The sequence below is a fragment of the Rhincodon typus genome, chromosome 8, assembly GCF_021869965.1.
Source record: "Rhincodon typus isolate 14 chromosome 8, sRhiTyp1.1, whole genome shotgun sequence".
NCBI lineage: Eukaryota > Metazoa > Chordata > Chondrichthyes > Orectolobiformes > Rhincodontidae > Rhincodon > Rhincodon typus.
The window spans coordinates 60,172,347-60,189,700 of NC_063339.1; the positions used below are offsets into that span (position 1 = coordinate 60,172,347).

The 17,354-nt window shown below is 38.7% G+C and overlaps 1 protein-coding gene across 1 annotated transcript in view; it reads right to left on the reverse strand.

Moving 5' to 3' along the window:
* Positions 1-17,354, reverse strand: part of LOC109927510 — a 72,719-nt gene that overhangs the window by 18,977 nt on the left and 36,388 nt on the right. Inside the window, exon 2 of the mRNA XM_020527539.2 lies at positions 10,169-10,565. Coding sequence (XP_020383128.1) covers positions 10,169-10,565 — 397 coding nt within the window. The remainder of the gene's footprint in view (positions 1-10,168; positions 10,566-17,354) is intronic.

The window sequence follows — 17,354 nt, forward strand, 5'->3', positions numbered from 1 at the left end:
TTGCCTTTCAATCGGCTAGCACCGGGGATCCTAGGATATCCAGGTAGTGAAGAATACTTCTGGCAATTGTAAATGGGCGAACTGGGGCCCCATCAGACAAGAAGGGTACCATAGGAATAGGGTAGATAGTCAAAAAGTGAGTTTGGAACAATAAAGCAAGAAAACTCACTTGGCCTCACAGTGAGAGCCCTTGTAATAAACTTGAACACTTAGTCAAAATATAAAATTTAGCACGTCACCTAAATCCAGAGATAAGACGTAAAAAGCAGTGTATCTTCACTTATCCACAACCACTTTGACTGAGAGGAGGATTGGATGATCTACTTCTTGACCACTGTTGTTGCACGAAGCTCAAAAAAAAGGTCTAAAACAGCAACAAGTAGGCAGATCCATTTCCTGATATTCTTCACTTCCCTTGCGGAAATGCCCAATTCAGGTTGAGGACTAACCATAGAAAGCATAAGAGATAGTAGGAACTGTCAATGTTGGAGTCTGAGATAACAAGGTGTAGAGCTGGATGAACACAGCAGGCCAGGCAGCATCAGAGGAGCAGGAAAGCTGATGTTTCAGGTCTGGACCCTTCTTCAGAAAGTTCAGAAGGCATAAAATGTTTCTCTTACCACTCTGTGGCAATGTACCTTAAGGGCTGTACTAACAGGACCACCCAAAAGTTTAATTTGCTTTTGATACCATAGCTTTGACAGCAACTTCCCACTTAGCCATATCACTTAGCGTACCACTGGCTTGCTTTCACTCTAGTTTGGGCCAATTCCCAAAGCTAAAGAATTTGGGATAATGCATGACTAATCCACAGCAGGCAATGTAAATCTTTGCAATATAAAACATATTAATTTATGAAACATATCAGTGCACTCCTAATACAGAGAAATTACAGTAATGAGATACTGCTGAATGTGCTTGTTTTTATACATGAATTACTCACTTAGCACTATTTTGCCTTCGGCCATAAAATTAGTATTCAGTGCAGTGCCAGGAAAACAGTACAGTGAAAGAAAGACAGTTAGAGAAAATATTGATCTTTTATCAAATCTTCTTTATGAAAAGTATGCACAGGTTCACTATCCTACAAATGCCAAGGGAGGAAACAACTGTAAGGGATAGCTCAGTGGATGAGTAAGCTGTGGACTTCTGTCTGTGATCTACTGCACTGAAGAGCTTCTGCCTTCACCTGCAGTCGTGTGGAGGGGAAAAGAAACTAAGACCAGGGCTGGCTTCTGTGGGCTCCTCAGATCAGAGTGCTTAAATGCTACTAACAAAAAGACAAACACAAAATTGACAAGAAAATTACCTGTAAAGTAAGTTCTTCAGACTTCATTCCCTCTGTAAAGGGAAAATGCATTTCCAAAGAAAAGTGTGACACTCACAACACAATGATGTGGAATTGTTACGATAGCAGTAAAAATGAATATCGATTTTTGACTTCAATGTCTGATTTAATACCTGAGTCTTTATGTGGGCAAAAACGTAAAAACACTGGTTTAAGGTGGCCACATGATCACCTGTCCCTCTTGAGGCAAGTTCAATGAAAAAAAAAATCAAGAAACATGAATGCTTCAGAACTGAAATTAACATCGTTATAAGAAGGCAGTGAAACTCAGACCTACATCTCTTGTTTAGTTCAAACATTCCTGGACATTTCACATATTGGAATAATGTCACCTACAGTCTATCCAGCTTGAGAAAACAACACAGCCAGGCATGGGAACATGGCTTTTTTTGCACAGAAAAGAAAATAGATTTGTAACAACAGTACTGGGAAGTACGCTCTCTCTTTCTCTATTTCCTTTAGCCCCTCAGAAGACAATGCCTGGTAAAAAGCAAATTGGAAAAATATCTATTCGCTGAGAACGCAAAGCAATCTACAATTTTTGCCACATCTGAGGATACAAGGTATCAATTAAATAATTGAGGTCTCAGGCTGAAATCTAACCCCAAGTATTCTAAGGGCTTTTTAAATTATCTTGATCTTCCTTTTCATGTTAGGCACTCTTCCTTTTTTAAATTGTGTTTGTGTGTGTGTGTTTGATGTCATATTTTAATATTTTTCTCAGGGAGTAATAAAATTCCTCTTTCTTTTACTCAAGAAAACCTTGTGATTGGTTCCTTAATTTGTATTTTAATCGACTTCTAATGTAGCTGTGTTCTAAAAAGAATTTAAAAATCTTTTTCAGAGATTCATATCTCTTTCTCAAAAGATGGTTAATATTAGGTGCTTCTAGTGCCTTGTTAGTCTTTTCTGGGAGGCAATGCAAGATATTACCATGAGGTGCTGAACTCTGTGGTAAAGCAAACTTTCTTGAAGGGCAGCTGATAATCCTAATAATTGCCTGTAGCTATAATTCTAGGATTTATGCAGCAGACCTCTACCTTCTGTCTATATTTGATTCTAAATTTAAAAAGCAGCATAGGACCCTTAAAGGGGCCAGGGAATGAAGAAAAATAGGACATCATTACAATCACAAACTACAACAGAATCTAGAAGATCACTATTCTGTGTACATAGCATTCCACAACAAATCTACAACAGTCACATCTCTTTGGAAGAGAAATGCTAAAATAACTGTCCGAAAGAGTCAGAGTTATAATGCTACGTATATTCTACTTATCTTCTCTCATGCAACCATTTTGCATTTTGTACAAGAAAAGCAGCATTTATTGACACTGGATGGCCCAATTGACTGTGTATGTGCGAGCCTACTAGAAATTGGCATGAACCGGCCATATCATCCCTGAACCTACAAGCCAATCCATTATTAAGTGGACGCACCTTCCCTGCAGTATTTCAGCCAATGTCACTGTTATTCCAGCTGTAAGAGCTCACTTCCTACTGTGCTGAAGTACGACCCTCCATCTAACAAAAATCTGGTGGACATTTGTGAAGTATGTGGAAAGGGTGATCAATGTAGTCTGCTTGGGACTCAGGAAATACAGTTTTGACTCAATTTCAGAAAGCCCAAATAATCCGATACTTCCCATTGAGGTATGTAACACAGTGAGTCAAAAATGGAGGATACAACCCCCTGCTCTGCTCCTTCTCATAGAGCAATTCTATAACTCTTCAAGTTAAACTGGCAAGATTCCTGATAATCTTATGATCAAAGCAACATCAATCGCTGTCCAAATATTATGACCTGTCTCCCCAAAACAACATGTTATTCCCAAAAGGCTACACTGAACTTAATAAACGAAAATACCCATCTGTGAGGAATCAGCTGCAAATTACAACACAAAAATATGCACTCGATTTTTCTCCTTAAAAGAGGTTCTAAGGCAAGAATTATAATTACTCAAGATCTTGGCTTGCACAATGATCAAACAACAAGATCTTGTGGTAATACATTAGGAAAGATGTCTGAGCAGTCTATGTAAATGCTAATAGGCTAAAATCATATTTGAAAGCTAAACAGACATTTGAATATATAGAACACAAATCTGCAATTTACTTCAGCCCAGGGAATGAAATTGGTTTTGAATGTGATAGACTTTTGACCTATAGTCTAATTAGACCGATACACAAATAACCTGAATTCGACGTTGTATAAATGGACATTTAACTGTGATAGATGACACCACAAACTGATGCATTATATAGTTTACCATATTGCAACAGCACTACGGTAATGCCAAACAAATTAATGAAGGAACATTTGCAAAATCTTCTTCTGTGGAAGCAGCAGACACCAAACTGCTTCTACAAAAGCACCATACTTTGAATTTAGAATAGCTGACCTAGCTTGCTCAATACAAACTTCTGTCATTACACTATTCAAAAAAATAACAAATGGATATCTGAAATAATGTTGGATGCACAGCATTTCTGTTAGCATTTGTGAAGTGAAACTTTTTATTTGAATCTGCTAATAGAGCTGTTGTGTACTTCCAGCATTTTATGTTTTCCTTTTGAACCTTGGGAAAGCCCATGAGATTAATTTTCACAAAAGTAAAATAAAACAAAGGAGCTTGACTATTAAGTCTTCATATTGACTGAGTATGAATGCAGCTTCCCTGACAGGATTCTTTTACCAAGTGGCTTTTGAGTATCATTATTGAATGTATTTGCACTGATTGCTGCCCCTGCTCACAGTTATCACTGCAGAATCATGATTCCTATAAAAAATAAATATCACAATGCTGATGATTTTTTAAAATACACCATACAAAATATGGTGTATTCTGTCTTTCATACACTAAAACCCTTCACACTGAAGTTCAAGTCCTAGTGATTAAATTTGATATTCTGTTTTTTTTAATATTGTGTCATTTTTTATCCAAAGTTCTGTCACATTTTGTGCAGCATTGCATACATGTATATTTTGAGTGAATGTTACTACACTCTTCAGATTGCCAGGCTTTTGTAACTCTCTCTGAAATGACTGATCTAATCAGAATTCTAACAAAATTGTACCTGTATTTACAATATGCATGGTTCAATATTTTTGAGTGCTTTATTGCAAATAACTTGAAAAGACTGGTTCAGAACGAGTATGCAGTATTGAATTTCTGTCAGTCATCTTGTTGGCTGACAAACTAAGAGCAACAATAACTAGAATTCAATTCATTTGTGCACTACTTCTTATTCTTTTATGTGATTGTTCTGCCCACACATTTATGTGAAACTAAATCCAATCTGCAGCACAGAAACAAGCTAATTGGCTTAGTTGTTCAAGCATGGCATTCATATTTTACACAAACTTCGTCAAACTCCAATCCTCTTTCCATTTGCCCATATCACACAGCTGAGAAAAAAGAAAGTATATAAAGTTCCAATAAGTTGCACTTGTAGTGAGTCTTTAATGTACTAAAACATTCCAAGGCACATAAAAGTTAAACTGCACACAGATTAATTCAATATGTGGACCAAAGAGTCTGTTTCTGTGCTGTATGACTGTATGAGTGAGTTCAGTACAGCTATGTATTAAATATGAATGATAGCATGATGAACAAGGAGAACATAACTGAAGACAGTGGTAAAATAAAGGGACTGGGATATAATAAGGAAGCCATAGCTACAGTAACAGGGTTCCAGAGTGTAGTCACAGGACAACCCCTTACAAAACAAAAATAGACAACTTTGTTCAAGAACCTTCTCAGGCTTTTGTTGAAATAATGAGTCAAGTTTCTTCACTACTTCTTGGCTTATTGGCAGAAGACACAAAAAGTAAATTGAAAGAATGTGAAATCAAGGTCTAGCAAGAAGAAGGGACTTATATAAGTCAGTGTAAGTAAATAAATAAAGATCAAGAAATTAATGAGACCAAGGAGTGACAAGTCCCTTGGATTCTTTAAAAGATGAAGTTGCAGAAATGATTGTTGCATTTTGTTTTAATCTTGCCAAATTCCTTACATTGTTGAACAGATCCCAAGGCTTGGAACACAGAAAACATAACCCTGCTGCTTAATAAAGAAGGAATAGAGAAAACGAGGGACCACAAGCCAGTTAACCTAACGTTATGAGTAGGCAAAATGTGATAATCTATTATTAGGGACATGTAACAGGGCACTTTGTTTAATCCATTATGATTCTCTTGTCAACACAGATTTATTAAAGGAAAACTGTGCAGTGACAAATCTTTTATTATTTTGAGAACGTGGATAGCAAAACTGGTTAGGAGGAACCAGTTAATACAGTGGTTTTAGATTCGAGTCCGATATGATCCTTCTTCAGATGCAGTTAATTTCTGAAGTTATTGAATTCGATATTTATGGTGGCTCAGTGGTAAACACTGCTGCCTCACAGTACCAGGTATGGTGTTCAATTCCAGCCTCAGGCAACTGGAGTGTGCAGTTTGCACATGTTGAGTTTACAAATTCAGTCCATGACTGCATGGGTTTCCTCCAGGTGATTTAGTTTCCTCACACAGTCCAAAGTTAAGCAGGTTAGGTGAATTGGTCATGGGAAATGCAGGGTTACAGGGATAGAGTGGGGGGCTGCGGTCTGGGTGGGATGCTATTCGGACGGTCAGTGTGGACTCGATGGGCTGAATGGCCTGCCTCCACACTATATGGATTCTATGATTTGGACCAGGAGGCTGTAAAGTGCCTAACTGCAAAATGAGTGTCACTCCTTGAACTTGTGTTGTGCTTCAATGGAACATTGCAGCAGGCCCAGGACAGAAATATTTGCACGAGAGTAAGGTAGTTTATTGAAATAGCAAGCAACTGGGAGGTCAGGGTCATTGCTATAGACTGAGCATTTGATCTCACCAATATCAAGGATGCTGCGTTATGAGCAGTGAATGCAATAGACTAGATTGAAAGCAGTGTGAGTGAAATGCTGCTTCACCTGCAAGATATGTTTGAGGGCATGGACAGTGAGGAGGGAGGTGGTGAATGGTCAAGTGTTAGATCTTTTGCAATTGCATGGGAAAGTACCACGGAGGAATGAGAAAGTATTAGGAGCAATGGACCAGGGTGCCATGGAGGGAATAGTACCTGCTAAATGCTGACAGTGGAGGGAAGGGAAAGATGTGCTTGGTGGTGGAATCCTGCTGCAGGTGGTAGAAATGGCAGAGGATGATCCTCTGAAGTGGAGTGGAAGTAGAGGGGGATGTGTCAGACAAGGATGAAGACCCTGTCAGAGTATGAGTGTGTGACAGCGTGAGTGTGTGTGTGTGTCAGAGTGTGCATGTGTGAGATTGTGTGTGTGAAAGCGTGCGTGTGTGAGACAGCATCAGTGGGGTGACAGCGTGAGTATGTGAGTGCACATTAGTGTGCGCACGAGTGGGTGCACGCGTGTGTGAGCGCGAGTTAGTTAGCAGAGTTTACAAGGATTGATACTTGGGCCTCAGCTATTTCCAAACTGTATTAATGCCTTAAATGCGGGAGCTGAGTGTAACATATCAGCATTTGCTGACAATGTAATATATGTTGGAAAAATTTGCAGAGGGATACAAACAGGTTGCAGGAGTAGGCCAGAACAAGGAAAATGTAATACAATGTTGTAAAATGTGAGGTTACACATTTTGGTAGGAAAAATAGAAAAAAAAATCAAATGGTGAGATACTAGGAATGGTTTTGAATTTAGATGGACCTAGGAGTATTTGTACATGAATCACAGAAAATCATCATGAAGGCATAGCAAGCAACAATGAAGGCAGATGGTAATTTAGCTTTCTGTTACAAAGAGATTGGAGAAAAATCTCTTCTTACAATGAAAAAGGGCATTGATGTGGTGATATCTGGAGTATTACGCACAGTTCTGGTCTCCGTACCTAAAGGAGGATATACTTGTTCTCGAGGAAACGTCACAAAGACTCTCTACACTGATATAGAGGCAAAATACTGCTAATACTGAAGATCTGAAATAAAACAGAGTTTGATGGAGAAACTCAGCAGGTCTGGCAGCATTTGTGGACAAAGAAACAGTCACTGTTTCACGTACAATATTTGAGACCACTGAGTTGAGCCATTCTTCTTTGAAGAAGAGTCAAACTGGACTTGAAATATTAATGTTGTTTCTCTCTACAGATGCTGCCAGATCTGCTGAGTTTCTCTAACACTTTCTGCCTCTTTTTCATGAGATCCATCCCTGAGGTGAGGGGCTTGTGCTGTGAGAATGGAAATAATTAGACTCAGTTTACAAACCCTTGAATTTAGAAGTATGAGAAGTCATCCAATGGAGATGTAACATTCTGAAGGAATTTGATGCAGAAAATCTGTTTCCTCTGGCTGGGGAATCTAGAACACACAGGCTATAGTCTCTGCATAAAGGGTCAGCTATTTAACACTGAGATAAAGATAACCTCTTCAATCAAATGGTTACGAATTTTAGGAATTCGCTGTCTCAGAGAGCCATCGATGCTCAGCAATTAAGTATAAATGCAGAAGTAATAGATCTTTGGATAATAAATTAATTAAGAATATGGGGATGGTGTGATAATGTGGAGTTGAGATGGGAAATCAGCCATGATCTTATTGAATGGGAAAGTAGGTTCAAAGTGGTAAATGACCTTCTTCTGCAACTATTTCTTATGCTCTGTATTTGGTTTCCTCACATAGTGGAGAATATTGAGACTTTGAAAACCGTTCAAATGAGGATCACCACCTTCATGTAAGTAAACATAGGTGATTTGACAGAGGCTTATAAAATTAAACAGCTGGATTATTTTTATGGACCTCGTTTGCCTCAAACTTAGATTAATATGTTAAGTAGATCTTTTTTGTCTTGAGAAATTGTACCTACAGAATGGCTCCTGGTGGACTGGGGATGTCTGTATGGTAATGGTTTAGCCAGCATTATAGGATAGACTAGAAGAACACGTGGATCTTTTAAATTCAATTTCGGTGATGGGAGTAACTGGTCATTTTATAATACGATTTGCACACTGGAGATCAGATACTATTTACAAAATTACCTTTTCCTTTAGATAACATTGTCATGTGAGAAAAATGGACTACTGATTTTCAAACTCTGTTGTCTGATTTTAATGCCTGGAACCTCAATAGACTCAGATGATTTTAAAAAGGAAAAAGAAAATACTGATTGAAAATGGCCACATCAATGGGCTGACCACACATTCATCTAATCAAAGGATGTTGAAGACTAGTCAACCCAGTCAGGTGTGAAGGTATTCTCATTCCATTTTGATCTACACCTATATGATTAGTTTCACATACTGAAGATGAAAGACACTTCCAACTATTAAGCTTGGAAACAAGAAGCTTAGACATTGGAATATACAATGCAGGCAGTTGTTTTTGGCAGAGTAGGGGATATGGATGTGTGACTGGAGTCAGCTGCGAGAAATGCTTTCTCAGTCTCAACAAGGAAATGCTTGGTGATAAGAGTTGATTGAAAAGAAACATCAGGACACCAAGAATTTAAGGTCACCTGAAATATTCACTACTGTTGAGGATAGAAGACATCAATTAAACAACAAGGTCTTGGATTAGAACTATACATGTCAAGAACACTAACAGCTGTAAACTGTACATTTGTTTCAGTTTTCTTCTGAATTTGACACTAATCCTTCCCAACATTGTTCCATTTGTCCATCCCAGGCTCCTGTTACTTGTCATCAGCCTCCAGGTATAGCATTCCATCTGTAGTATTTTGCTCTCCTATCGCACAAGATAAGGTTGCATTCCCCAGATCTCACTCCATCACCTCACTGCCAAGATGACCAAGTCTTGTGACACTATTCCCACCCCACCTTGTTTCAACAAAACATGCTCTCCCACAGGTGTAACCATTTGATGCGGTGTTACTTGTAACCTTTCAATCAAATGTTGGAACAAGATTTGAAATAAGATGATACCATGACATGACCTTTACTGTAAAGAATTAATATATCTCAGGCTATGAACATGGCAAGTTTTCTCTCCACTATGTAACCCAAAGAGTAAGTCAAATTTCTAAAAATGAAAACACCGATGCCACAAATTCAAAGATCATAGAATTTGGCTTAAAGGTACAAATTTAGCTTTAGATTTTAGAAGCCACCAGCTGCTAAAGACATTCATATTTAAAAAGTCACACAATATGTTACTACTACTTCCTTCTTTCCATTATATCCAAATCACCGAACTCAAGAAGGAAACATAAAATATTCCATCTTAGATACTGTCATTGATGTGATCAATTGGGTTTTCAGAAAGTACACTTGAGGATATGAAATCGAATTTCCTTCCCTCACTTTGTAAACTGCTTGCTTTTATACTAGTACACTCAAAACAGAACAATAATATTCTAAGAGACAGTCAAATAATGGACACAAAGTCACTATATGTGTTAGCTGAAGTGGTTTAAAGTTTCATCAGCGAGATGAGTCTTAAGAAAGCTCATAGAGACTGTAAATGATTTGGAGAGGGAGAAAAGTTTCAGAAGTGAACTGCAGAGTATGAACCATAGCTAACTAAGAAGAACTTCCAATAAAGGGGACAAAGAAGGGGAGGAATGCACAAGGAGTCAGACTCCAAATGACTGATGAATTGAAAGGATGGATGAGGTTACAGAGATAGGAAAGGATAAATTCATATTGTTAATCTGACCATTTGTTACAGCATTCAATATTTGGAAATTCAATCCAAAAATGTCAGTCAACACTGGGATCTGAACTCCTGTCTTAATGTCAATGTTTCAGCATTATCACAGAGTGGTCACATATTTCCAACTTAACTGTAAATTCTATCAATGTGACAGTCTTACCTGTTTGTACAAAGCTGGGATCTATGACATCTTCACAGTAAAAGGTTTTGAAACACAGAGGGAGCTGCTTAACATCTTGAGGGAGTTTATCCATAGCTTGCCGGAATACAACAGCTAGTTCATGGAGCATACTCTTCAGATTTAAAGAGTTCACTGATGGTGGCAGAAGACTTACAGCCAATGAGATAGCAGCACTTGACTTCAAACTTGACACAATCACCTCACAGTCAATTGCATAACCATCAGATTTCTTACTTATGATAAAAGATTTCCTCTCACAGGGATCATCAGTAACAGCAATGACGTGCCATTCCACTGCGGCATCTTTTGGTAGATGAGGGAACACAGCTACTATTAGCAGGCCCGAAACAGACTTTGTCTCTCCATAAATTTGATCCTGAAATTCATAATGAAAACATATTAGAAAAATAAGCTCATGCACACACATTTACAGGTTTGAAGCATCTCCGAACAATTCTTATAAGACTCCTGCAATCTGGGAATTAGAAACCAAAATTACTTCAAAAATTGCTTCCTTCACAATCTTCTAATGGATCCACTGAGTTGGACTGATCAGCTACCTGAGAAATGCACAACATATGATTCACAATCTTCTGTGCAGTACCATGCCTGCCCTTATCATTTCCATTTAGCAAACTTTAAACATTTTTGCATACTTGTAAAAATAAACAAAAAAAAGCAGCAAGAATTAAAGTTGGAAGTCACAGCAATCTATGGTAAATGCAGTCATATGAATTTAGTACATCAATCCTAATTCATGGGAATACAAAGATACTGCCAGGTTCACCTCTGAAGATAGCTGTAAGTTCACTTGTGCCAATCATCATTTGAATGTAAATACACGCAGTGAGTGGAAATATCATTCTTAAAAATAAATATAGCTGAACCAACTTTTTTCATGAGGAAACAGAACTGTGGATTGCATATTTTAATTTAAATTTAGAGATTTATGATCTAAACAGGAATTCCAGAATATTCACCGATTGGTTGAAATTCACACAAATTAACATGCAACAGCAGAAATGGTGACAGGAAGATCTTAAATTTTCCCTGAGATTAACGTTCCTGAGTAAGGCACAGTCATGACTGGACCAAATGGGGAGATGCCAAGCACACGCTGATTGAATCCAGTCTTACTTGAATAGTTCCTTGACTCTGTATCAGTCCCACATTCCCACAATACAGAATTAATTGCTTACATTAACTGCGCCATGCTAAACTGTATCCATGGAATTTCATTTCTGAGAATAAAAACAAATCAAAAACATGCTGAGCACGGTTCTGTAAGTATCAGTTGCCCTAGCTAGCTTAACCAAGTGACCATTATTCATCTGACAGCACTGGCAAAATACTAGCATGCTGTTCAACTGTGGAATGTGTTGAAACTAAGCCTTATAGTCTTCACACATTTTTAGAGATAAAAACAATGTTAACAGTTCTCCCTCTATAGATGCTGCCAGACCTGCAGCAGTTCTCTAGCACCTTCTGTTTTTATTTCAGCCCTCCACGGTCCACACTATTTTGACGAAGGGTCTGAGGAAGGGTCACCAGACCCGAAACGTTAACTCTGATTTTTTTTCTTCACAGATGCTGCGAGACCTGCTGAGCTTTTCGACCTACTTCTGTTTTTGTTCCTGATTTACAGCATCCGCAGTTCTTTTGGTTTTTATCCACAATACTTTGCTTTTATCTTATAGTCTTCTCCTCACTTTGTTACAACACACTTTATATGTATTAATGCTTGAAATACTTAGGTTTTGATGGATTAAGGGAGAGGAATTTATGTCAAGTCTTGTGGACACACCTGGAAAGTTTTCTCAGTGTGGGCCTTCCATTTTTTTTTGCAAGGCTTCCTAGAAATCACATGATTGATGCTTTGCTGTAGACCCCACTGAGGTTGTTTCAACAGTGACTGGCCTGCACTGACTGTTCCTTGCCTCATCTAGTTCAGTTGGAGGAAAATTTGCTCAGAATCCACTAAATTGGAGAAAAGCTGGCTAAGAACAAGTTAATTTGGAGAAAAAAAAACTTGCTATAAAGAACTGCTCAGCTAATACCTTCCATTTCTGAAATACAGCTCTCTACAGTGGTTCAGGATAAAAACTATTGAGTGGGATGGGGAGTTAAAATGGTTGGCAACTCCCCCTCACGCTCCCTGGGGTGACATGTCCATCCTGGGCCTCCTCCAGTGTCCCAATGACACCACCTGCAAACTGGAGGAGCAGCACCTCATATTCCACCTCAGGAGCTTACAGCCCAATGGCCTAAACATGGAATTCACCAGTTTTAAAATCTCCCCACCCCCAACCTCATCCCATGACCAACCCTCCCTCTCATCCCCGCCTCCTTTACCTGACACAACCTGTCCATCTTCTCTCCCACCTATCTGCCCCTCCCACCTCACTGACTAATCCTCACTGACTAATCCCCACCACTCCCTACCTGCACTCACCTATCAGCATCCCAACGAGCTTCCCCAGCCCCACCTTTCCTCTCTCTATTTATTTCTGAGCTCCCTTGCCCCTCCCCATTTCTGAAGAAGAGTCCTGACCCGAAACATCAACTTTCCTGCTCTTCTGATGCTGTCTGGCCTGCTGTGTTCCTCCAGCTCCACACTGTGTTGTCTCTGACTCCAGCATCTGCAGTTCTTGCTATCTCATTTTATTTTATGCTGCGACCCATGGTGTAGTGGCACAAGAATGATGATGCATTCCTCCAGGCTCATTTGTAACAACCTGAGTACCACACATTCACGTTCAAATGAATTTCTGAGAGGAATTAAGCAGCAGAAACACTGGTCATCTTTCCCCTTCCTAACCCAAAACAGCAGAGGCAATTCCAACACACTGCTGCCACCCGGGCAGAGTTCCATTACCTTAGTTCTGAGCAGGGATCAAACATGAAACCTTATGAGCTCTTTTAATACAAGAGCTTCTTTGTGCAATAAACTTAATATTATATCAATCATCAGGTCTACTGATAAGTACAGGGACTGAGGCAAAGTTAATTTACCAGTAGAACTGCAATGGAAGTTGAAACCTATGGATGTTCCTGCTGAGTATGTTAACATGAGGTTCATACAATGGATTTACTGATTGATGTACCAATGATCTCATTTAGAATTAAAGGCAGCAAAATTAGGATATTTCAAAGCTAACAACCCAGATGGAATGGTAGCATCCCCACCTCTGAACTAAGTCGTCCAGGTTCAGGTCCTACCTACTACTCTTTTCATGTAAAGAACATGGATTTTCATAGGGCTTTTTTTAATAAGCACTAAACTTTGAGACAAACACAGATATCTAAGTAATTTTTAATATTCTTTAAATTAGTTTCAACAAAATGTTAAGTAACCTGAACGGGCTACCCTGCTCAGTAACGAAGAGTGTTTTCTCAAATCATTGAAAAGAACTTCACTCTCGCCATTGTACATTTCACGACACTTTTCATCTCAAACCACTTAACTGGCAATCTTGCCTCGTAAAAGCTTTAATCTAATAGTTGAGTGTTTTAAAACTGGTATTAACTATAGTGGCAACACAGCTAGGGACCTAAATGTGACCCTCAAGAAAAATTGGGCCAGGCTTTGAAAATAATTTTCGCACTTGCTGTCTTAAAACTGGGCAGGAATGAAATCAACAAATTACCAAGCAAAGAAAAAACTGTACACCCATCAATAAGGGCACAACATTTATCCCTCTTTCAACTTACAGGATCAATTTTCATCCACTTGCACTTTGTGAGTGGTGCATAATAATAGGTTACACATACTCCATTTCGCAACTCAGCTACTAAATTACTGTAAAGAATACCCACAGCATTTTTCTGCAGTGAAATACATTGCTGCTTGATTGTAGTGTACTGTTTAAATGAAAATCACCATCACTTATGGATTAAACGTTAGGAGAGACTAATTGTATATCAACAGCAAACAATCACGCAAGTATGCTTGCTCTGTGAAGAATGGCAAAAAATAGAAATGATTTTACCTCAAATTGCTAGCACTTCACACACAATAACATTTTATAGAGAGCAGTTTGCTTTTGGTGTATTAGGTATAGCGGGAAAACAGTATAAAGTGTAAAGTTACCAACAGACAAATGTTACATTAGCACTTACACAGGCAAGCTACTCTCCTTCAGGAGACAAATTCTATCCTTGTCAATATTAATTTTACTCCAAGTGGTAGAAAACAGTTTGAAAAGATGAAAATTAGAGCTCTGTGCTGGAAAAAGCCAAGCTCATTCAAGCTTAAAGGCCATTTTGTTGGCCCAAGGTGCTGAGGTGCAGCTTGAAAACATTTCTACAACTTCCAGGTCAACCCATTCATCTATAGTAAACTTTGTTTTTTTTTATTCAACCTGCCACAAGTTTTAATGTCAATACTTTTCCACTTAAACAGAATTTTCTCAAAGAAATAAAAATATTGTGCAGCACTTGAGCAATTCTTTAAAACTGATTTTTAAAGACAGAATAAGGAATAATGTTAACAAGAAAGTATGTGGTTTTCTTAAGAAAAAGATCAAAATATATCTTCTGTAAAGTCAAATGTTTCTGATGTTTCTCATCAATTTTAACTTATTGCAAGCAGCATTTTGTTTTCTGGAGGCAAGTCAAACTACATCAGAAATGTCCTCCAGCTAAGACAGCAAGCCAGACTGAGTCCAGTGGCTGCTGCACTCTCAGATGTTGTTCAGATGCTAGACAGCAGGAGGCAGGATTCAAGCTGAAATGTCAGCTTTCCCAAGTTACGATGTTGCAGTCTAAGAACTGTTGCAAATGCAACAAATTAATTACAGAAACAGAAGTTTGCAGGCTCGTTAATGGTGGCTGCCAATGAAGCACAAGCTTGTGTCAGATTATTTGTCAAAGTCCAAATGAGTACAGCTTCTCAATCTTGGCTTGGCAGTTACTAAGATTCACTTGGAGTTGCCTCTGTTGGTCAAGGTTACATATTTCCACAACATGTCCATCTGTTTAGTGGAAATCAAGGAACATGGGGAATCAAGGAAGGTGTAGTTGATAGAAAAGATCAGATACAAGCTTATCTGATTTCAGAGCAGACGGGAGGGACCAAATCACCTGCACTACTTCAAATTCTTATGTTCTTATCATCAAATACAACGTGAGGCTAGAACTTGAAAGGGATGTAAAATCAGGCACTGGATATATTTAAATTTACAACAGAAAAGCTGAAAAAAAATCACGATTGATATGACAGATATATGCATCATTTCAAGATAATGGGGAATCATTTCAATGCCGCCACCACCCGCTCGGTACCCCAGTAGAATGATTTGCATTGCGGGGGATGGGGGGGATCACCAATTATAGATCTGTTCACCCCCTTTGACCTGGTCACCAACCAGGTGGCAAAACGGAAAATTACCCCAGTATCTGACAAATGACATTCTCTGCAATGATGCTACGACGTCATTTATTTTTGATCAATGAAGTGTGATTTTTCTTTTCTTGAGAAGGCATTACCCTGAAGACTTCAACATTAATGGGCTATTTGTCCTGGCTTGATGAGCTAATGCACTGCCTAATCTTCCTCAAAGAAGGTTTAAATGATTGATCTGTCCACCAACTTAAAGTTTACCCAGTGGAGGGCTCTGGGGCTAAGTGTTCACTATTTCACAATGCGGCCCATCATTGCAGCTCTACATCACTGCAAATATGAAGCAGATAAAAACTTCCCAGAAGCCTCATTTCAATAATCAGTGTGGAACCATACTTTGCAAGATATATTGTTGAAATTCCTGGGTTATTGCCCAAGAAAGTAAGAAAATAAAGGCTGTGTGGATGCTTGAGGAATCTAACACTCAATATCTGCTGTTTAAATGAAACAAAATTGTAACATCTTTCTCTTTCCAACATTAAAGTCAGAGCTTCAAGAGCTAATAAGATCCTTGAATCGAACTTATATAGGTAGTGAAATTCCATAGACTATACCTTTGAAAAGTTGAGTTTTTGGATTTTTTATCTGTTATTCCTGAGAATGGATTGATCAGATTTAATCTAAGGTTTACAGAGGAATTAGGCCATTTTCAATTTATAGTCAGTTTATGGATGATGACACAAATCAACAGCTCAGAGCCCTTCCTTGGAAAACTATGCAGTTTTGCATATACTCAAGAATTCCTAACATTCTTCATTGTTAACGTCGCCAAGTCAATTTTTGATTATTTTCTACACATACCTTTGAAAAAGGAGGGTAAGTCTGGGTGAGACATATTGCAAGCAGAAAAAAAAGACTATTACCCATTTAATTTGAGGGTTTTCTTTCTCCTATCCCATCACAGAGTATTGTTCTTTTCAATTTTGTGAAATCTACTTGAATAAGTTGCAAATACTCTGGTTTTCTTTCATCATAGAATCTCTAAAGTGTGGAAACAGGCCCACCCAGAACCATTCCCTACACTTTCCCTGTAACCCTGCATTTCCCATGGGTACCACACCTAACCTACAGAACCCTGAACACTTTGGGCAATTTAGCATGGCCAATTCACCTAGCCTGCACATCTTTGGACTGTTGGAGGAAACCGGAACACCTGGCAGAAACCCCACGCAGACATGGGGAGAATGTGCAAACTCCACACAGATAGTCACCTGAGGGGGGAATCTAACCTGGGACCCTGGCGCCGTGAGGCAGCGGTGCTAACCACTGAGCCACCCTGCTGCCCCTGCATGCTTCTGGTATAAGCTACTTTTTCAAATATTTAACACTGTTTTATTACCTTTGAGAATGAAGTAACTTCTGAAAGTCTTCTGCTTTTTGCCCAGTTGATTGCAAATGGTATACAATTCCAAAATATGTAGCACTTTCAAAAACTGCTGTTGACCGTCACCAAGAACTTGTCAAGAGGATCTGATCACACCCAGCATATCGTTCTATTTAAGCTGCTATATTCTGATGGTCAATGAGGATTCTTATTCCCACTATCAGAAGTTTAAAAACTGAAGAACAGATACAAGAATTGAGTGACCTTCTCTCATTTGAGATCCCATGGTCACCATAGGGATGCAGAGCTCAGCATACGACGTTTGTAATCCTCAACAAAATATAGGCTCCAAGACATCAACACCACTGATAGCATCAGGAATACTGTTTGACATAAACAACTGCCTATCTCATGTAATGCATGCAATTATTACGCATCAT